We start from the raw sequence: 17,687 nt of genomic DNA on the forward strand, positions 1-17,687 counted from the left end.
TTCAATATAGTTCTCGAAACATTGGCCAGAGCAATTAGACAGACAAAAGAAATTAAAGGCATAAAAATAGGAAAAGAAGAACTTAAATTATCACTATTTGCAGATGACATGATTCTATACCTAGAAGACCCAAAAGGGTCTACAAAGAAACTACTAGAACTAATAAATGAATTCAGCAAAGTGGCAGGATATAAAATCAACACGCATAAATCAAAGGCATTTCTGTATATCAGCGACAAAACTTCTGAAACGGAAATGAGGAAAAACACTCCATTCACAATATCCTCAAAAAAAATAAAATACTTGGGAATCAACCTAACAAAAGAGGTGAAAGATTTATACAATGAAAACTACAGAACCCTAAAGAGAGAAGTAGAAGAAGATCTTAGAAGATGGAAAAATATACCCTGTTCATGGATAGGCAGAACTAACATCATCAAAATGGCGATATTACCAAAAGTTCTCTATAGGTTTAATGCAATGCCAATCAAAATCCCAACGGCATTTCTTGTAGAAATAGATAAAGCAATCATGAAATTCATATGGAAAAATAAAAGACCCAGAATAGCAAAAGCAATTCTAAACAGGAAGTGTGAATCAGGCGGTATTTCGATACCAGATTTCAAACTATATTACAGAGCAATAGTGACAAAAACAGCATGGTACTGGCACCAAAACAGGCGGGTGGACCAATGGTATAGAATAGAGGACACAGAGACTAATCCACAAAGTTACAACTATCTTATATTTGATAAAGGGGCTAAAAACATGCAATGGAGGAAGGATAGCATCTTCAACAAATGGTGTTGGGAAAACTGGAAATCCATATGCAACAAAATGAAACTGAATCCCTTTCTCTCGCCATGCACAAAAGTTAACTCAAAATGGATCAAGGAGCTAGATATCAAATCAGAGACTCTCCGTCTGATAGAAGAAAAAGTTGGCTCCGATCTACATATTGTGGGGTCGGGCTCCAAATTCCTTAATAGGACATCCATAGCACAAGAGTTAATAACAAGAATCAACAAATGGGACTTACTTAAACTAAAAAGTTTTTTCTCAGCAAGAGAAACAATAAGAGAGGTAAATAGGGAGCCTACATCCTGGGAACAAATTTTTACTCCTCACACTTCAGATAGAGCCCTAATATCCAGAGTATACAAAGAACTCAAAAAATTAGACAATAAGATAACAAATAACCCAATCAACAAATGGGCCAAGGACCTGAACAGACACTTCTCAGAGGAGGATATACAATCAATCAACAAGTACATGAAAAAATGCTCACCATCTCTAGCAGTCAGAGAAATGCAAATCAAAACCACCCGAAGATACCATCTCACTCCAGTAAGATTGGCAGCCACTATGAAGTCAAACAACAACAAGTGCTGGCGAGGATGTGGAGAAAAGGGTACACTTGTACATTGCTGGTGGGACTGCAAATTGGTGCGGCCAATTTGGAAAGCAGTTTGGAGATTCCTGGGAAAGATGGGAATGGAACCACCATTTGACCCTGCTATTGCCCTTCTCGGACTATTCCCTGAAGACCTTAAAAGAGCATGCTACAGGGATACTGCCACATCGATGTTCATAGCAGCACAATTCACAATAGCTAGACTGTGGAACCAACCCAGATGCCCTTCAATAGATGAATGGATAAAAAAAAAAATGTGGCATCTATACACAATGGAGTACTATGCAGCAATAAAAAATGACAAAATCATAGAATTTGCAGGGAAATGGATGGCACTAGAGCAGATTATGCTTAGTGAAGCTAGCCAATCCCTTAAAAACAAATACCAAATGTCTTCTTTGATATAATGAGAGCAACTATGAACAGAGCAGGGAGGAAGAGCAGGAAGAAAAGATTAACATTAAACAGAGACATGAGATGGGAGGAAAAGGGAGAGAAATGGGAAATTGCATGGAAATGAAGGGAGACCCTCATTGCTATACAAAATTACATATAAGAGGTTGTGAGGGGAATGGGAAAATAAACAAGGAGAGAAATGAATTACAGTAGATGGGGTAGAGAGAGAAGATGGGAGGGGAGGGGAGGGGGGATAGGAAGGGATAGGAAAGGTAGCAGAATACAACAATTACTAATAGGGCATTATGTAAAATTGTGGATGTGTAACCGACGTGATTCTGCAATCTGCATTTGGGGTAAAATTGGGGGTTCATAACCCACTTCAATCTAATGTATGAAATATGATATGTCAAGAGCTTTGTAATGTTGTGAACAACCAATAAAAAAAATTAAATTAAATTAAATTAAAAAATAAATAAATAAATAAATAAATATCTCTATCTCTGTAAAAAAAAAAAAAGAAATTATCAAACACAAATTTCACTATTTGCAACCCCTCATGAAATGGTCAGTCCGATTGAAGGTCATCAATAGAGTCACCTCACAAAAAGAAAAGCTATTTTACATACCTCCTGATCAAAGCACACATCATCATCTACAAAGCAGTCTTGTCAGAAAAGAGAGAGACGGGGAGACAGACACAGAGATTGATGGTGAGGGGAGAGAGGGACAAAGACAAAAAGAGAGAACATGAATTAAGCCTCTAGCTCTAACTACCAATTTACAAGAAATACAAGAGACAGGGGGAAATGTCAAACTCCACAAGGAGGCATTCGGTAAAATACAGTTACGGGAACTCTGTGGAACAAATGATATAATTTCTTCAACAATGGATTTAAGGTGGGCAAGAGAGAGCAAGGTAGAGGGTGATATGGTTTGGATATGAGTGGGCCCCCCCCAAAGCTCCTGTGTTGATACAGGAATGTTCAAAGGTGAGATGATTGCACTGTGAGGACTGTGACCTAATCAGCCCCTTCTAGGTCGAATAGACTGACTGGATAGAACTGTCAGCAGGCCGGGGAGCATGGCTGCAGCAGGTAGGTCACTGCGGGCATGCCCTGGAGGGGTGCATGTTCTCCAAAGCCCTTCCCATCCCTGCCACTCTACTCTCTGCTTCCTGGTTGCCAGGAATAGAGCAGTGCTCCTCCAGCATGCCCTTCCACCATGATGCCCCACCTCACCTTGTACCCAGAGCAATGGAGTTGGCCCACCATGGACTAGACCTCTGAAACTATGAGCGAAAATAAATTATCTGTCCTCTAAGTTGTTCTTAGGTATTTTGGTCACAGTGACAAAAATATGACTAACAGAGGGGAAAAGTATACATTATTTAAAGAAAAAATATATATATATATATAGTATAGGAGATTTAACCCAGAGGTGCTTTACCACTGAACTGCATAGATCTGTAGCCCTTTTTATTTTTTAAGACAAGGTCTCACTATTTTTTAAAGGAACCTCAAATATATACCAACTAATTACAATGCCTGGGGCCTTACTTGGATTCCAATTCAAATAAAAATACTTGTAACGCAACTTATTGGATACTTGTGTATATTAAGTTATTATTATTTTTTTAGCTCTGTTAATATTTTGGGGGTTTTTGTTTGTTCGTCTGCTTGGTTGGTTGGTTAAAAAGTAAGTCCTTGTCTTTTTTTAGATACTGGTGACATATTGGCAAGTGAACAGATATTCGAACTATGACTAAGTTCTATGATTAAGAAGGTAGTAGTATTTCTAAAAGATCGGGCATCTACTGACCATTGTTGAAGCTGGTGTTAGGTTCCATCAGTTTCATTATTTTACTTTCGTGTGTTTTAAATTGTTCATAACAAAAATTTTTTTGAAATTTCTGTATTATTATATTTACTTTGTAGGCCAAATGAGATCATATGCTGTGGAATGTAGTGGAAACAACCAAGCGCAACCCAGCAACCCACCTATAAGCAATGGTCTCCCCTGTCAGACACTAAGCCCTGGAGGGCTCATGGCCAGGTTGCTCCTAAGGGCAAATGGCCATCCAGGCAGCCACTGCCAGTCACCTACTGCATCTCTTGGCAAGGCACAAAAAGCACCGACAGTCCCTGTAGCACAAGGGGCCCAAGGGATGTGGAGGCAAAAAAGGCCCACTGATGTTTTCCTCAGGACCCAGGGCTGAGAGTCCGTCTTCCTCTCCTTCCTTCAAAGGACTCCCAGCCGCTTGGACCCCCCACCAACAACAACAGAGAAAGCCCCAAACTCACGTCATTCTCCGAGGTCCCACAGAGGATGCAGGATTTGCATTCTATGCACTGCCACTTGTAGGTCTTGACAGCCTCAGTCATGTTCAGGGTGAACTGTAGGCAGGTCGGGTGACCTGAAGGAAACCAGAAGCAGCAGCATTAGGGCCAGAGGCTCGGACCTGTCGCCCCCATACACCACTAGCCAAAAACACATCTAGGCCCAATGTGGAAAAAGACCAGGGTAACACAGGCTGGGAAACAGGGCCCTCCCCACTCTCCTCACCAACCCTTCCCCCATTATATCAGTTGGAGGCCCAAAGGGAGAAATGAACATTAATCCCCTTACCAGGGAGAAATGCCATCCAGCCCCGCTTAATCAAGGAACCATGCCCCCCATAAGCCTGCTCAGTTGATGAGAGCAGAAAGTGGTTATTGGAGAGAGCAGAACACACAGCATAAGGCAGCCCCCTGAGACACCAGCTGTATCTCCCAAGGCCCAGCTTCAGTCGTGGCAGAAGGAACACGTAATTGGTTAGGTGGGGCTTCCTGATCACACTGCCTTGGAATACAGGGGAGGAGGTCAGAAGATCATATAAAGGTCTCCAGGGATGGTGCTCAAAGGCAGTCAGTGGCATTACACTGCTATCAAGAGTGTCTGTGCTCACAGCCATGGGACTAGCAAAAGACCAAGCCCTGAACAGTCCCAGGGACTACAGAAGGAAATGATGCAGGGGTTGGGGATCACCCTTCTCCAGAGCTTCCAACTCTGCCAACCCCACTGTATGGTGCATCCGATTGCCTCTTTCATGTGAGAGCATTTGGACCTTAAAGGATACTCTAGACAGGGATAGCAATTAGGGTTAGCTCCACCTAGTGCCCTCCAAGGACAGGATCCCATATGGTAGGTACCTTGGGCCAAGCCATGTCCCAACAGGAGGTGCGCATGTCTTCCTTTCAGACCTTCACAGAGTAGCAATTCTCCTGAACTCTAAACCTATGTGTCCCACTACACACTTGACCTTTCCACTGGAAATCTCACAGACTTCCCAAATTGAACCCACTCAAAACAGAATGACTCTTCTCCTCAATTCTCTCTCTGTGTTCCTTCTATAATCTTCCTCGTCTGAGTAAGTTTCATTGCAATCTGTCCACCTCACAACACACTTTTCACCTAAAAAGGGGTACCTCCCTCCCTTCCCTCCTTCCTCCCTTCTTCCCTACTCCCTCCCTAACCCCTCTCCTTCTTTCTTCCTGAAGATTTACATTTTTATTTGTGTTTTCTTATCTTAAAAGATCTTTTCACCTATTTGCTTGGAAATAATGATAGCTTTGTAGGAAATTACAAAATATTTCGCAGACCAGAGGTAGACATTTAGGAGTTTTTGCTAAATAAGTGGTAACTGAAACCATAAGAATCAATGAAATCATCTAGGAAAAAGAAGATAGGGGGAGAAAGGCAAAGAAGAAAGGAGAAGAGAGGAAAAGATCTAGGACTGAACTTTGGGGGACTCAACTATTTAAATATCAAAGGAAAGAACCAGCAAAGGAAACAGAGGGAGGGCCAGAGGTAAGAAGCAACCTAGGCAAGTATGGGGTGATCATAGCTAAAAGAAGAGACCCCAAGAATGAGGATTTGGCTTACTGTGTTCCTGCCACAGGTTCTTGAGCTTGTCATTGCTCCATAAAGACCCTGAGTGGGGGAGTGTTGGCAGATCAGAGCAAACACACCCAACTAATAATAACATTTTCTAGAAGCACCTTCTTCCTGAGGAAGGAAGGTCAGTGATTCCAGAACGTGGCAGACCTGTGCATCTGGAGCTGGGTCTGTGGGTGGGACGGGCCTGGTGCGTGGGCTTCATGCACCCGGCAACACTCCACAGATGTTTGTTGAGAGCCAACTCTGTGTCCAAGTTCTCGTAGACTGTGCTGTGCTCTGAAGGCATTTTCTGAGATCGATTTGGACAGAATGGTAGCAAGCAGGTTTGGAAACTCCTTGGAAGTCTGTGAAAAATTCCCACAGGCTTTTGTGTGTGTGTGTGTGTGTGTGTTCCCATCTTAAGAAGATGGACTCTGGCTGCAGAGCTCCTGCTTCTCAGAACTCAAGACTTACCACTCAAGTGTGAGAGGAAAGAAGGGGATGGAAAGAGTATGGCAACTTTTCGACCAGGGAAAGGACAGAGCAGTCATGCAAACAGCCATGGGCAGGTGAGAATATTGTGCCCAGAATTAAATCCTCCTGTCAGTGCCACTATACCAGGTCAGAAGTCTGTTTCCTCTATCCAGAAAGTGGAAAACTCATTTGCCATATAAAACTGCAAGAATAAGATTTCTTATCTACCATGGAAATGACTTAATAATGCATACTATTGGACAAAAGAAAAAGTTTCTAAGGAACGTGAAGCTCATTTCTAAGTTTTACTGCTAGGACTCTTTATTTGTGCCCTGAACTAATTCCTGAGACCCTTGGAGGTAAGAAATAACAGATACAGAATTTCCAATCCAAGGTTGGAAGAAAAAAAGGGTACATTGCTATAAAGCAGTTCACTTATAGATTCCTATCTTGATCTCTTTGTAAGTTAATCACCAGTTTCTAATGTACTTACTTGGAAATTTCAATTTTCCAGGTCTTCAGTTTTCTTAAAGCAAGGAATACCTATATTGCTATTTAAATAGTCCAATGTATTGAAAAGGGAGACAACTCTTCCCAGGTCCCTCTGGGTGCAATGATTCAACAGAACATTTATAAGATTCCAATTACCAAAATGAATTTAGAAAGTGATGCAATGTACATGATTCATCCCAGCCAGATTATTACACACACACACACACTCATACACTCCATTCCTCAGAGCTCCTCCAAAATTGTTCTATCAGGAGAATTCGGTAAATTTCCCACCCACTCACTTCGTTGATCCAGTAATGCACTTGGTGTAAGGAGGCATTCCTCATCCAGCCTTAATTCCGTCCCAAACTGACCTCAATTCTCCCTAGAGTTGCAACAGGAAATGTCACCTATGGCCACTATATACAGGAAACCTAACTCCTGGGCTGAGCTTTCGGGTAATAGGGATTTGGCCTCAAGGTACCATTTCAGCAGATGGGAAGAAAAGGGAAACAGTAGGGAAACTGCTCAGACAGAAGACAGGCTGTGAAGCTGGAATACCAGATGTTTAGGGCACTAGAGTCAACTGAGCTCAATAAAAAGAAGATGGGCTTCTAGGAGCAATGACTGCTGCCTTGCCACTCAAAGAACACGTGTGCACAGATGTGGAAAATGTTCCAGGGGCAGCAAGTGGGATTTGGGGTGTTCTGGGGAGAAGACACAGAAGTAAGTATTCATGCAAAACCAGAGTTAGTGCTACATTCACAGATGCCTGTATGTCTCTACTCAGCTGCCCACGAATATGGATGTGTTCAACCTTTTGGGGAAGAAAATATTTAAATACACCTTGTTGATTAAGCTCATGTTATGATGGCGACGTAGCAGCTAACACAACACACTAACCAGTCAACCTCGCCCCGTAGATACTCGATACAGTGAGAGAAACAGTTCATTTCCAATAAAGCCTTGGCAAAAACCAATACACAAACTGCTATGATGTGTCTCTTACATTATGACCCTTATTAAAAGAGTTTTTATTTCATTATTGCCAGTATTTAATTTGGAGTAGGCTCAGCCACATCACTGATTAAATTAGAGGTCTAGGGAAAAAATTATCTTGCTAGGTTTGTGCTGAAAATATAAATAAAATAGCTACAAATAACTGTGGAACTAGCATGGTCTATTATTTATTCATTGTGAAATTATAAATATCTAATTATATTTTATCACCTTTATTTATCAATGTTGATCTCTCCAAAAACTAATTTCTCAGGAAAGGAGAACCTAAATATCCATGGTCTCAGGCAAATAAGTACAAAATTCAAATTGTGCTCTAGAAATCATATTATAACAAAACATACAATTTCAACCTGAAATAACACCAAAACAAAGTTTCCATGTGCATTCATTAGAAAATAATTTGGCAAATTTCTAACAGTTTTCTATACTCATACACGTGTGAAATTTTTAATATTTACATATTGCATGCAAATATATATGAAGCTTTAGCTAAAGTATTTATGCAAAGTACAGTTAACCGAATCATCATGCTAAAGAGTAATTTGAGGAGAAAAAAATATATTACTAGCTCACTTTGGGAAGACAACTCATTTAATCAAATCTATTTCCATTCATATTTCTTTCTCTCTCTCTCTCTCTCTCTCTCTCTCTCTCTCTCTCTCCTTTCCTCTCCCAACACCCTCCATTTGAGACCCAGAAAGAAGCCTCTGATTCATTACACCGTTACACTTAATCTGTAAAGAGGTACCTCAATTCTAAGCAATCAAGAATCCAAACTCTTTACATACATATTCTGACTAGCATGTTAACAGGGCTTCTTGTGTATTATTTCTTCAGTCCTACTTTGTAAACCTTCTGCAATGGTCTGCAAGCTCACCTCTGTCTGCCTAGAAGTTACTTCTTATGCTGCAGACACCCACAGATTCCTAACCACAATGGCAGTCCACAGCCAGCTGAATGGCTCCCTTTTTTCTTACCATTTTTTTGTGTACTTCAAAGAGGACAAAGAAGAGAAAGAGAGTGGAAAGGACAGAGACCAAACAAACAAAAACACATTAAAAATAAACGATGGTGTGAGCTGTGGCTGCCTTTTGCTTGGGCAAAACACCTTACCGTGCAGCAAGTTCAATACGTCTTTGAGGTCTTACGCTTCCCTCAAGCTGCCAAGCTCTTCGACACCCAGGTATCATGTGGCATGCACACCACAGGGGTTGCTGCACCAATCGTTATTATAAATAACCATGCAAAGCACATTATGCAAGAAGAGCGGGGGCACTTTTGATGGACTAAACAGCAAAGGGCTCCTGGTGCCATTCTCAAATGGCCCTAGAAATCCCCCATTTTCACTGGTCGAATATGGTCCAAAGTAGAGCCTTCTGGAAATGGATCTACACCCATCTATAAATGTGAGGACATCGTGATTGGTTCTCTTAAAGTGAAATAATGGGATGGAGAAGCCTTGACCTAGATTTATATGACTTCCTTGATTATCCCATACTGAGGCCAAAGCACAACACTAGAAAGTTGTCAAGAGTAACATTAATGACCCCAAAGTTCCTAACTCGTCACTGCAGCTGAGGATCAAAGGCAATTGATCCATTCCTTTGACACTATTTGTTGAATAAAACACATGTGGCAGGCACTCTTCTAGGTATTGGGGATATAGCAATAAGAAAAACCAAACCTCTGTCTTCCTAGAACAACTGCCACAATTTGAGATATGTTGTAGCATCTGAGTCCTTTGGACAAGTAATTTCATCTCTCTGGGCACTAGGATAAGAATAACTATGCTATTCATTATTTTAGGATATTATTATAGGATATTATTATAGGATAAGAATATGTTATTTGTGAAGTGTGGCTCTACCAATGCCACCCATAAATAGTATTTTTAGAGATACTACCAATCCCAAATAGCCTATCTACTTGGTGAAATAAACAAGGCTTCTAAAATTTTCCAGATAAAACTCAAAGTGAAAAAAAGAAGACATTAAAATAGCCAATAAGTCCTTCTAGAATTCATGTCAATTATTCCATGTTGACCAGCCCAGTCTAGTCCAATATCAACACCAGAATATGGCCATGGCAGAAAGCAAAAGAAGTCTAGAAATCTAATGCACCTCTCTCATCAGCCACACCACCCATCCCCATGCCATACATTGGGCCCGTACAGATGAGCTTTCATGAATCTTCAGGCAGACAGAGGCTTGGAGTAAGGTTCCTTCCAAGAAGAATATAGATCTGGGTTGAACTGGTTGTGTTATAGCAAGAAGATAATGCCAGCCAGGGAGTGGAATATAAGAGGGTCATCCATAGGAGCAATTCAGTTGACTCTTCTTTTAAATTCTTAGCTGGATTTGTAGCTTATTGGCTACCATCTGCCAAATTGATGTTTGCCCCACAGCCATGTTTGAAGGCCACTCTGAAGTACTGTCCAGAGCTCAACATCCATCTGGGATACAAATCCCTGACATTGGGAGTATTCAGCCATGGGCTCTGGGTTTTCCCCAGGAAAGTGAACAGAAGAGGACACTGTCATCTGTGTGCTTCCTTTTGTCCTGAGTCAGTCCAGCAGGATTTTGTGGTGTCTGTAATTGATGTGTAGCTGGTAGAAAATGGCAGTCATTTGTTATCACTTGATGGCCTGTGATCCCCCAACTGCCCACCTTCCCTGAATTAGAAGATGAATCCATAGGTGGTTTAAGTTCTTGAGTTGTCTGAGGACCTTTGAGGTAGCATTTCCATTTTTTTCCTTTCAAAGAAATTTCTTAGAGTTGTGCTAAGTCAAAAGAAAATGGATGCTTTCTTGCCTTATTCTAGGTGAGAATGGACAGCAATCCTAGAAATGCCTAGAAGTAGAGTTCACAACACTAAGACAATTTGTGTTATATTTTTAAATCATTTTTTATCTAATTTTGAGATTTCTTCTGACTTTGCAATCTACAGAGTGCCTACTAACTGCCAGGAACTATATTAGATGCTAAGGTTTCAAAGATGAATGAGATATGCCTCGTGCCTTGAGGAGCTCTAGTTTAGTAGATGTGGTTGGCAATCTGTAGTGTGGCCACCAATAGCCCCACCTCCTGCTTCCCACACCCTGTGTAATTATAAGTATGGGCTGCACTTCATGACCTCTAACTAGCAGAATATGACAGAATATGACAAGATCAGGGGTTTGTAAGCAGAAGTGATAGGATGTCACTTCTGATATTAGGTTAAAAAAAGTCGGGGCTGGAGTTGTGGCTCAGCGGTAGCTCACTTGCCTGGTATGTGTGAGGCCCTGAGTTCGATCCTCAGCACCACATATAAATAAACAAATAAAATTTTAAAATCTATTTACAACTAAATATATATTTTTTTAAAAAACAAATGCCTATAGCTTTGATCTTGAGCACTCTACCTTGTACTTTGTGTATGTGTTGTACTTTGAGGTGCTAAGGATTGAATCCAGGGTTGTACATGCTAGGCAAATGATCTACTACTGAGCTATATCCCCAGCCCTCTCTTGTCCTTTCTTACTCATATGGAAAGTGCCCATATGACAATGAATGAAAAGAAGTCTTGGTCCAATAATTGCCAGGAAGAACTAAATCCTGCCAAAAACCACGTAAATAGGCTTGGAATCAAATCCTCTCCCAGTTGAGCCTTCGGGTGTTACCACAGCCCTGGCTGTCTTGACTACAACCTCATGAGACAACTTGAGTCAGAGATATCCAGCGAAGCCATGCCTAGATTTCCAACCCACAAAAACTGGGATAATGAGTGTTTATTGTTTCAAGCTATTAGGTTTTAGAGTAAATTGCATGCAGCAACCAATAACTATTTGGGGAAAGACAATTTTTTTTAAATGACTTAACACAATGTGATAAATGACATAATGGAAGAATGAATAAAGTTGATACAGATGGGAAGTCACTGAGAGGAGATAGCGTATTAGGGGGGCCTTGAAGGATAAATAGGAGTTTTCTTAGTGAAAAAAAATAAAACAGAGAGAGAGAGAGAGAGAGAGAGAGAGAGAGAGAGAGAGAGAGAGAGAGAGAAGAGCATGACAGGGAGATGGAAGAGCAAGGAAATGTGATGGTCCACTCAGCCGAAGAGGAGTAGTTCAAGAAGCACAGGGGGAAAGGGGAAGGGCAGGAAATGATGTTAAAAAGGTCAGGGAAAGATTATGAAGAGACTCTTATGTAGGCACAGGAATCTGAACTTGACTCTGAACACTGAGGACTCCTTGGAGGCTTTAAAGCAAGGACTGATTTTCTTGTACTCATGTTTTAGAGAAATGACTCCAGTGGCAAGTAAATAAAGTGGGGGTGGCTGGGGAGGGTCACCAGCTGCATTAATGTATTCAACGGATTTTTACTGAGCACATATGATACATGCTGAGCAATGAATAAGAGAGGCAAAAAATCCTACCATTGTGGAGCTTATGTTCTATTGGGGTCATGAGTGCCAAATAGGCCTGGAAATCATGAAAATAAAAGTAGAAATGTAACAGGTGGTCAACAGGCATGATGCCCACCTCAACAAGGGTGTAAGGAGGAGAGAGGAGTAAAAAATGATGCCAAGATGGGCCACAGAGTAGATGCTAACCTGTTAGCTGAAGTGGAGATTGAAAGCTTACAGTCACACACCTCATGATGACGTTTCAGTCAATGAATGACAGATGGCATGTAGGATGGTGGTCCCATAAATTCTATTTCCTGTAGATGTCATAGCTATCTTAGTTTGTGTAAGTGCACTCTATGATGTCCACACAATGAAATCAACTAATGATGCATTTCCCAGCATATACCCGTCATTAAGTGACGCATGAGTATAATAATGGATTCCACCTGGGCACCTTGCATTTGCCATGCAAATGACTCATTCAGGGGTGATGTTCAGGAATATGGGAGAAAGTATGAGTCTAAGTTCACAGTCAGGAGAGAACAGCAGGGCAGAGATTTTAATTTGGAAATCATCAGGTTTGGATGGCAGAGGAAGACTTGGAACTTGGTGAGATACTCAGTGGGGAGGCCACAGAGCAAAAATTAAAAAGGACTTAGTTGGGAGTAGGGAGACAGGTCACCATTGTAAATGAAGGCATTGAAATGCATCAAGGGGGAAAAAAACCCACTGAGAAAGATGAGGACAATGTGGTCAGAAAGGAGAACATGGAGAAAGAAAATGATGATGTCTAAGGAACAGGACGGGTGGTACCACCACCAAATAAACCATGAAGTAAGAGAAGATCTGACCTGGACAAGCCACTGGGGGTTACAACTAGAGCCAGTTCCAAGAGGAATGCACTCTCATGCATCTCTGGATGGCTGGATGCTTCCACATTGTCAAGAGAAGAATCCACATGCAGATGGTCTCAGAACACACTTCGCCGGCCACAGGCTTTGTCCTCCACACTCAAGCTTGGAAGTGCCATGTGAAATAGTCATAGGAATGTTATCTGATTACACCATTAATAGTGAGTTCATTTTTTGATGCAGGTTCCATGGCCAGAGCTAGGCCCTGCCAGCCTCAGCTTCTGTTCTTCCCCAAGAGATGAATCAAGTCCCACTGGAAGCCATTTCTGTCCTCCAGAGGTCGGATTAAGGTTGCTCAGTCCAAGATGCCTGAGCTCTGCCCACAACAGCTGGGGCAGGTCCTGATAGGGGTTCCTTCCCCAGCTCTAGAGTCTAGGCCAGTGGGAGTCACTCAAATTCTCCAGGAGGTCAGGAGGAGGAGCACTGTGAGCCAGACTGGACGTGAGGTAAGGAGGGAATGATGGCTGGGCAGCAGTGTTGAAGGCCCTGGTGCCCTTTAAAAATTCCCACAAATCCTTTGATCCTCTTTTTATTTTCGAGAGGTGGTGGATATTCTCCTCTTCTTGAACACAGGATGGATTTCATGACTTGCTTTTAGCAAATACAGTAAGGAGGAGGTGACAGTATGCCATTTGGAGTACTAAGTTATAAAAGGACATTGTGGGTTCTATCACTCGCTCTGGAGGAATACAGCTGCCATGTTGTAAGTTGCAAGAAAATTATGAAGTCCTCTGCCAAACCCTCTAAAAAGAACTGAGGCACTCAGTCCAACAGTCCAGGACAGACTAAGGCTACCAACATGTGAGTTAGCTTAGAAGCAACCCCAACTTGACTCAGCCTTGAGATAGCTGCAGATCCCTGAGACACCCTATGAGAGGCCACCCACCCAGCTAAGCCATTCCCAGACTCCTGACCCTTAGAAACTGTGAGATAATAAATGTTTTTTTTAAGCTGATGAGTTGAGGAGATGTCATTCTCCCCTCCCCACCTCAGTTCTACTCAGTCTTGCCTGACCATGCGAAGCCAGTTGACCAGGACCTCTCTGGGGCCATCTGAAGTGACCGCCCACTCATCCTAAGTCCAACTCATTGTCACACAGCAATGGGTAATAAACACAGTGGAAAAGGAGGGACAGTAAGAGATCTGGTTGGAAAGCTCTAAAAAACCAGGCATTTGCACAACTCTTAGGCAGAGTCTGGCTTGTGTTCCCAGCCATGGAAGCCCATTGCCAGGCTGAACAAAGAATGGCAGAAGCAGAGGTTTCAGATTTTTTTAAAAATCATTTCCTCTACTCCATGGAGGGCAAATACTTTTTTGTTTGTTTGCTTTTAATGGATCCTCTTAAAAGAACTAATACTGGGAATATAGCCGACTTAAGGACAATACGAGAATGAGTCAAACAAGAAGGGAATAGGTGTGACCCCTCAAGATCTATAGCAAACTGAGTGCATATACCTTCAGATTCTGGCTAACCCTTTTCCACAGTGTGGCCCCAGGAGACCCACTCCACCAAAGAGGCCGCCATCATTAGCCTCTGTTCTTGTCTTCTGCTGTCCTGCCTCAGTCTCACCCTTTCTCCTTTTCCCTCCTGAAGCCTGTCTCTCACCTCCAACAAGATTCCATTCAATCCCCAGTATTAGAAAGCCAGGGGCTTCCTACAAGCATGGTCAAACTGGTATGATCAGAGCAAGAATCCACAACCATTATTTTGACCTGAAGAAAGTAGTGCTTGAACAGTTTCATGGCCATTACCACTAATGTGTCCAAGTAAGCACATTTACATTCACTAATTTTGTTTGATTCTTCACAATAATCCCACAAGGTAGGCAAGACAGAGATTCTTTATTGACAAATGAAGAAACAGAGGCTCAGAATGCTCCACGCAAGTCAGCTAGTAGTAGCCCAGAGCATCAATCCAGGTCTTCAAATGCTAGTCCTTTGGGGCTGGAGTGTGGCTCAGTGGTAGAGCACTTGCCTAGCATGTGTGAGGCACTGGGTTTAATCCTCAACACCACATAAAGATAAATAATAAAAAAGTTTAAAAAATAATAATAATTCTAGTCCTTTGTTCTCTCACTACCTCGTGTTCTGGAATGGCCAAACCAAATACAGTGTCCCAACCTCAATTTAGCTCCTTTATTTTAAGCTGCTAAATATAGTAATGTTTTCCCCTTTTCTGCACAAGAAGTTCGCTGAAGCACAGTAATAGAGGTCATTGAATTTCCCTGTGCCTCAGTTTCTTCAATTCCATCACACAAAGGTATACTAGCTGTCACCTAAGGCCCTTGTGGCCCTTAAGGCTCCAGGCTTCTAGTGAAATCCCCCAAGAAGCAGAGCTTGCTTGGATGAGGCAGGGCATCAAGTCCTCACTATCTGGCAGTGACTAATCCTGGAAAGCCCTGGGGAAGAGCTGTCCAGGAGTGAGCCAGTCTGGCCCACACAAAGGGGCTGTGGAGCCTACAGGAAGTAGGTGAGTGGCCTCCGATGGCGTTACTGGGCTTCAGCTCCTGAGAACCCCAGTGGAGATGTCCTCACCCCATTGTCCACAGAGAATAGCTGCAGTGGGGAAATGTCATTCTCCCCTCCCCACCTCAATCCTACCAAGTCTTGTCTGACCACATGAAGCCAGTTGACCAGGACCTTGCTGGGGCCATCGTAAGTGACTGCCCATCACAGCTCCATGAAGCCTCTAAGAAGAGCACAAAAAGATGCCTGGCATCCCACAGCTGACGCCACATCAGCCCCAGACAACTCATCTTTACTGTTAGTCAAGAAAAGACCAGAATATTCTTTCCTGACCTTACTTAAAACAAAAGAACCCATAGTAAGGGCCCTCATCCTTGCAGTCACCAAACTGTACTGCAGTTAAGATGCCTATGACCTCACACTGCCACACATATACCCAAAGGCCCAACCAAGGTTTACAAGTTCACTGGCTCTTTTTAATCCTTTTTCCATTTCACTCTATGCCTCCCACTTTCCCCAAGTCACCAATTCACTTTCTCAACTGCAATGGCAGGAGAATGGAAAACACGGATGGTTACAGCAAAACACGGTTTCCCCTAGAGTCTCTTGCCCAGACTTCTTGAGCACCTAAGGTCCCTGATGTCCTTCAACACCATCAACAAGAGGAAAACAAAATCAGGCTGAGCCAACACTGCTGAGAGGAGAAACATCCTTGGGGCTCCTTGGGAGCACATCGAAACCCAGCCCCATCTGGCCTTGCATTCCCTCAGCATTAGCTTCTGACCCCCAATTTTCCAGCATCCCCAGATCTGCACACATACCCTGTATCTTTGTATCTGAGTGCATCTATAACTCAGTCCAACTGATAGATCAGTTCTACTGGCCAAATTTTCATCTAAGATTAACCCAACTTTTCCTGACAATCAAACAAATATTTATCCAACAGATTCATGAATGAGAATTGATCTTGCTGTTTACTTAGAAAGCCAGAGGAGTTGACTTTCTACATGGGCTTTATTTTTTCCTCTGGAGAAATTATAGAGTTTGGATAGCACAAGAGAAAGCAAATCAATGGCTATTTCCAGATACCAGCATCTGTCTTCAGATTTAATAGAAATGATGCCCTCAGTCACATAGTCCACTCAGTTTGTTCAGTACAAAGACACCCATCGATATGGGAGTAATGCAGAAGGAGAGCTTTTGCTGGTACTTTGTAAATGTAGACATTAGCCTCACAGCGGCTGCAAGATTCACAAAGCCCTTCTGGATAAGTAGTGATCCACTCCAGTCGGTAATCAAGGAACTAAAAGCACCAACTATCTTTGAAATGGCTCTGGTCTACCTGGGGGTATGTGTGAGAGAATTAGGAATACATCACCAGAAATCTGATTTCCTCTTAGGAAAAGCTAAATATATGATACATAGGCCACCATTCTGTCCCATACTCGTGGCAGACATTATTAATCAATAATCCAACCCAGGTGGATAAGACCTAGGGACCCTCCCCATACAGTACTCCAAGCAGCCATCACCAGTCTGAGTTGGCACACAAGAAGAATCCTCTTGCTACCTCTGAGCTAGGAGCTATTGAGATTAATAGGTTAGATGCCTCATATGAGAATTAAAGATTCAAACTTTAAGCAGGTCACTGATCACATATATAACTCCTGTTTTCCCTTCCAGGAGTCAGAGGCCCCACCAAAATAACCAGCTCCACAAACTAAAGAGTGGCCTTGTTTTGTGGATGGTATGACAAATCATCTTCCTACAGTCACATCCTCTTGTTTTTACAGGAAACAGTCCAAAGGATCCTTTCTAGAAAGAAACTTTTTAAACAATGATCAATTTTTTTTTCTTTTCCATCAGTGAGGAGTTATCAGCCCACCCATCTTTAAGTAATAGGTAAGCTCCTTAGCACAACAAGCCTCTTTGCTGTCTGGTCACCATTGCTTTTTATAGATCCATGTCCTTTCCCCATCACTGACCCCAACCACCCCTACATCCTAGTCCACAATCGCACAGAAAAGTATTTGCTATGCCCCCCACCCCCAAAAAGTACTGCTCCATTTGCAATTTCACATTTGCACACAAAGGTCTCTCTGTCCTAACCCTCAACTCCCACTCACCGGCCAGAGTTGTCAAACAGGTTATCTACATTCTGACTACACAAAGTATGGTCCCTGGACCATTAGCAGGAGCAGCGTCTGGGA

The 17,687-nt window shown here is 42.4% G+C and overlaps 1 protein-coding gene across 4 annotated transcripts in view; it reads right to left on the reverse strand.

The window, feature by feature from the left end:
* The window catches only part of DPF3 (double PHD fingers 3), a 314,874-nt gene that overhangs the window by 62,748 nt on the left and 234,439 nt on the right, over positions 1–17,687 (reverse strand). For all 4 annotated transcript variants that reach the window (XM_081289488.1, XM_081289484.1, XM_081289489.1 and 1 more), the window contains exon 9: positions 4,114–4,226. In XM_081289488.1, coding sequence (XP_081145614.1) covers positions 4,114–4,226 — 113 coding nt within the window. The remainder of the gene's footprint in view (positions 1–4,113; positions 4,227–17,687) is intronic.

This window comes from Spermophilus citellus (genome assembly GCF_964194105.1).
Source record: "Spermophilus citellus genome assembly, chromosome: 4".
Classification (NCBI taxonomy): domain Eukaryota; kingdom Metazoa; phylum Chordata; class Mammalia; order Rodentia; family Sciuridae; genus Spermophilus; species Spermophilus citellus.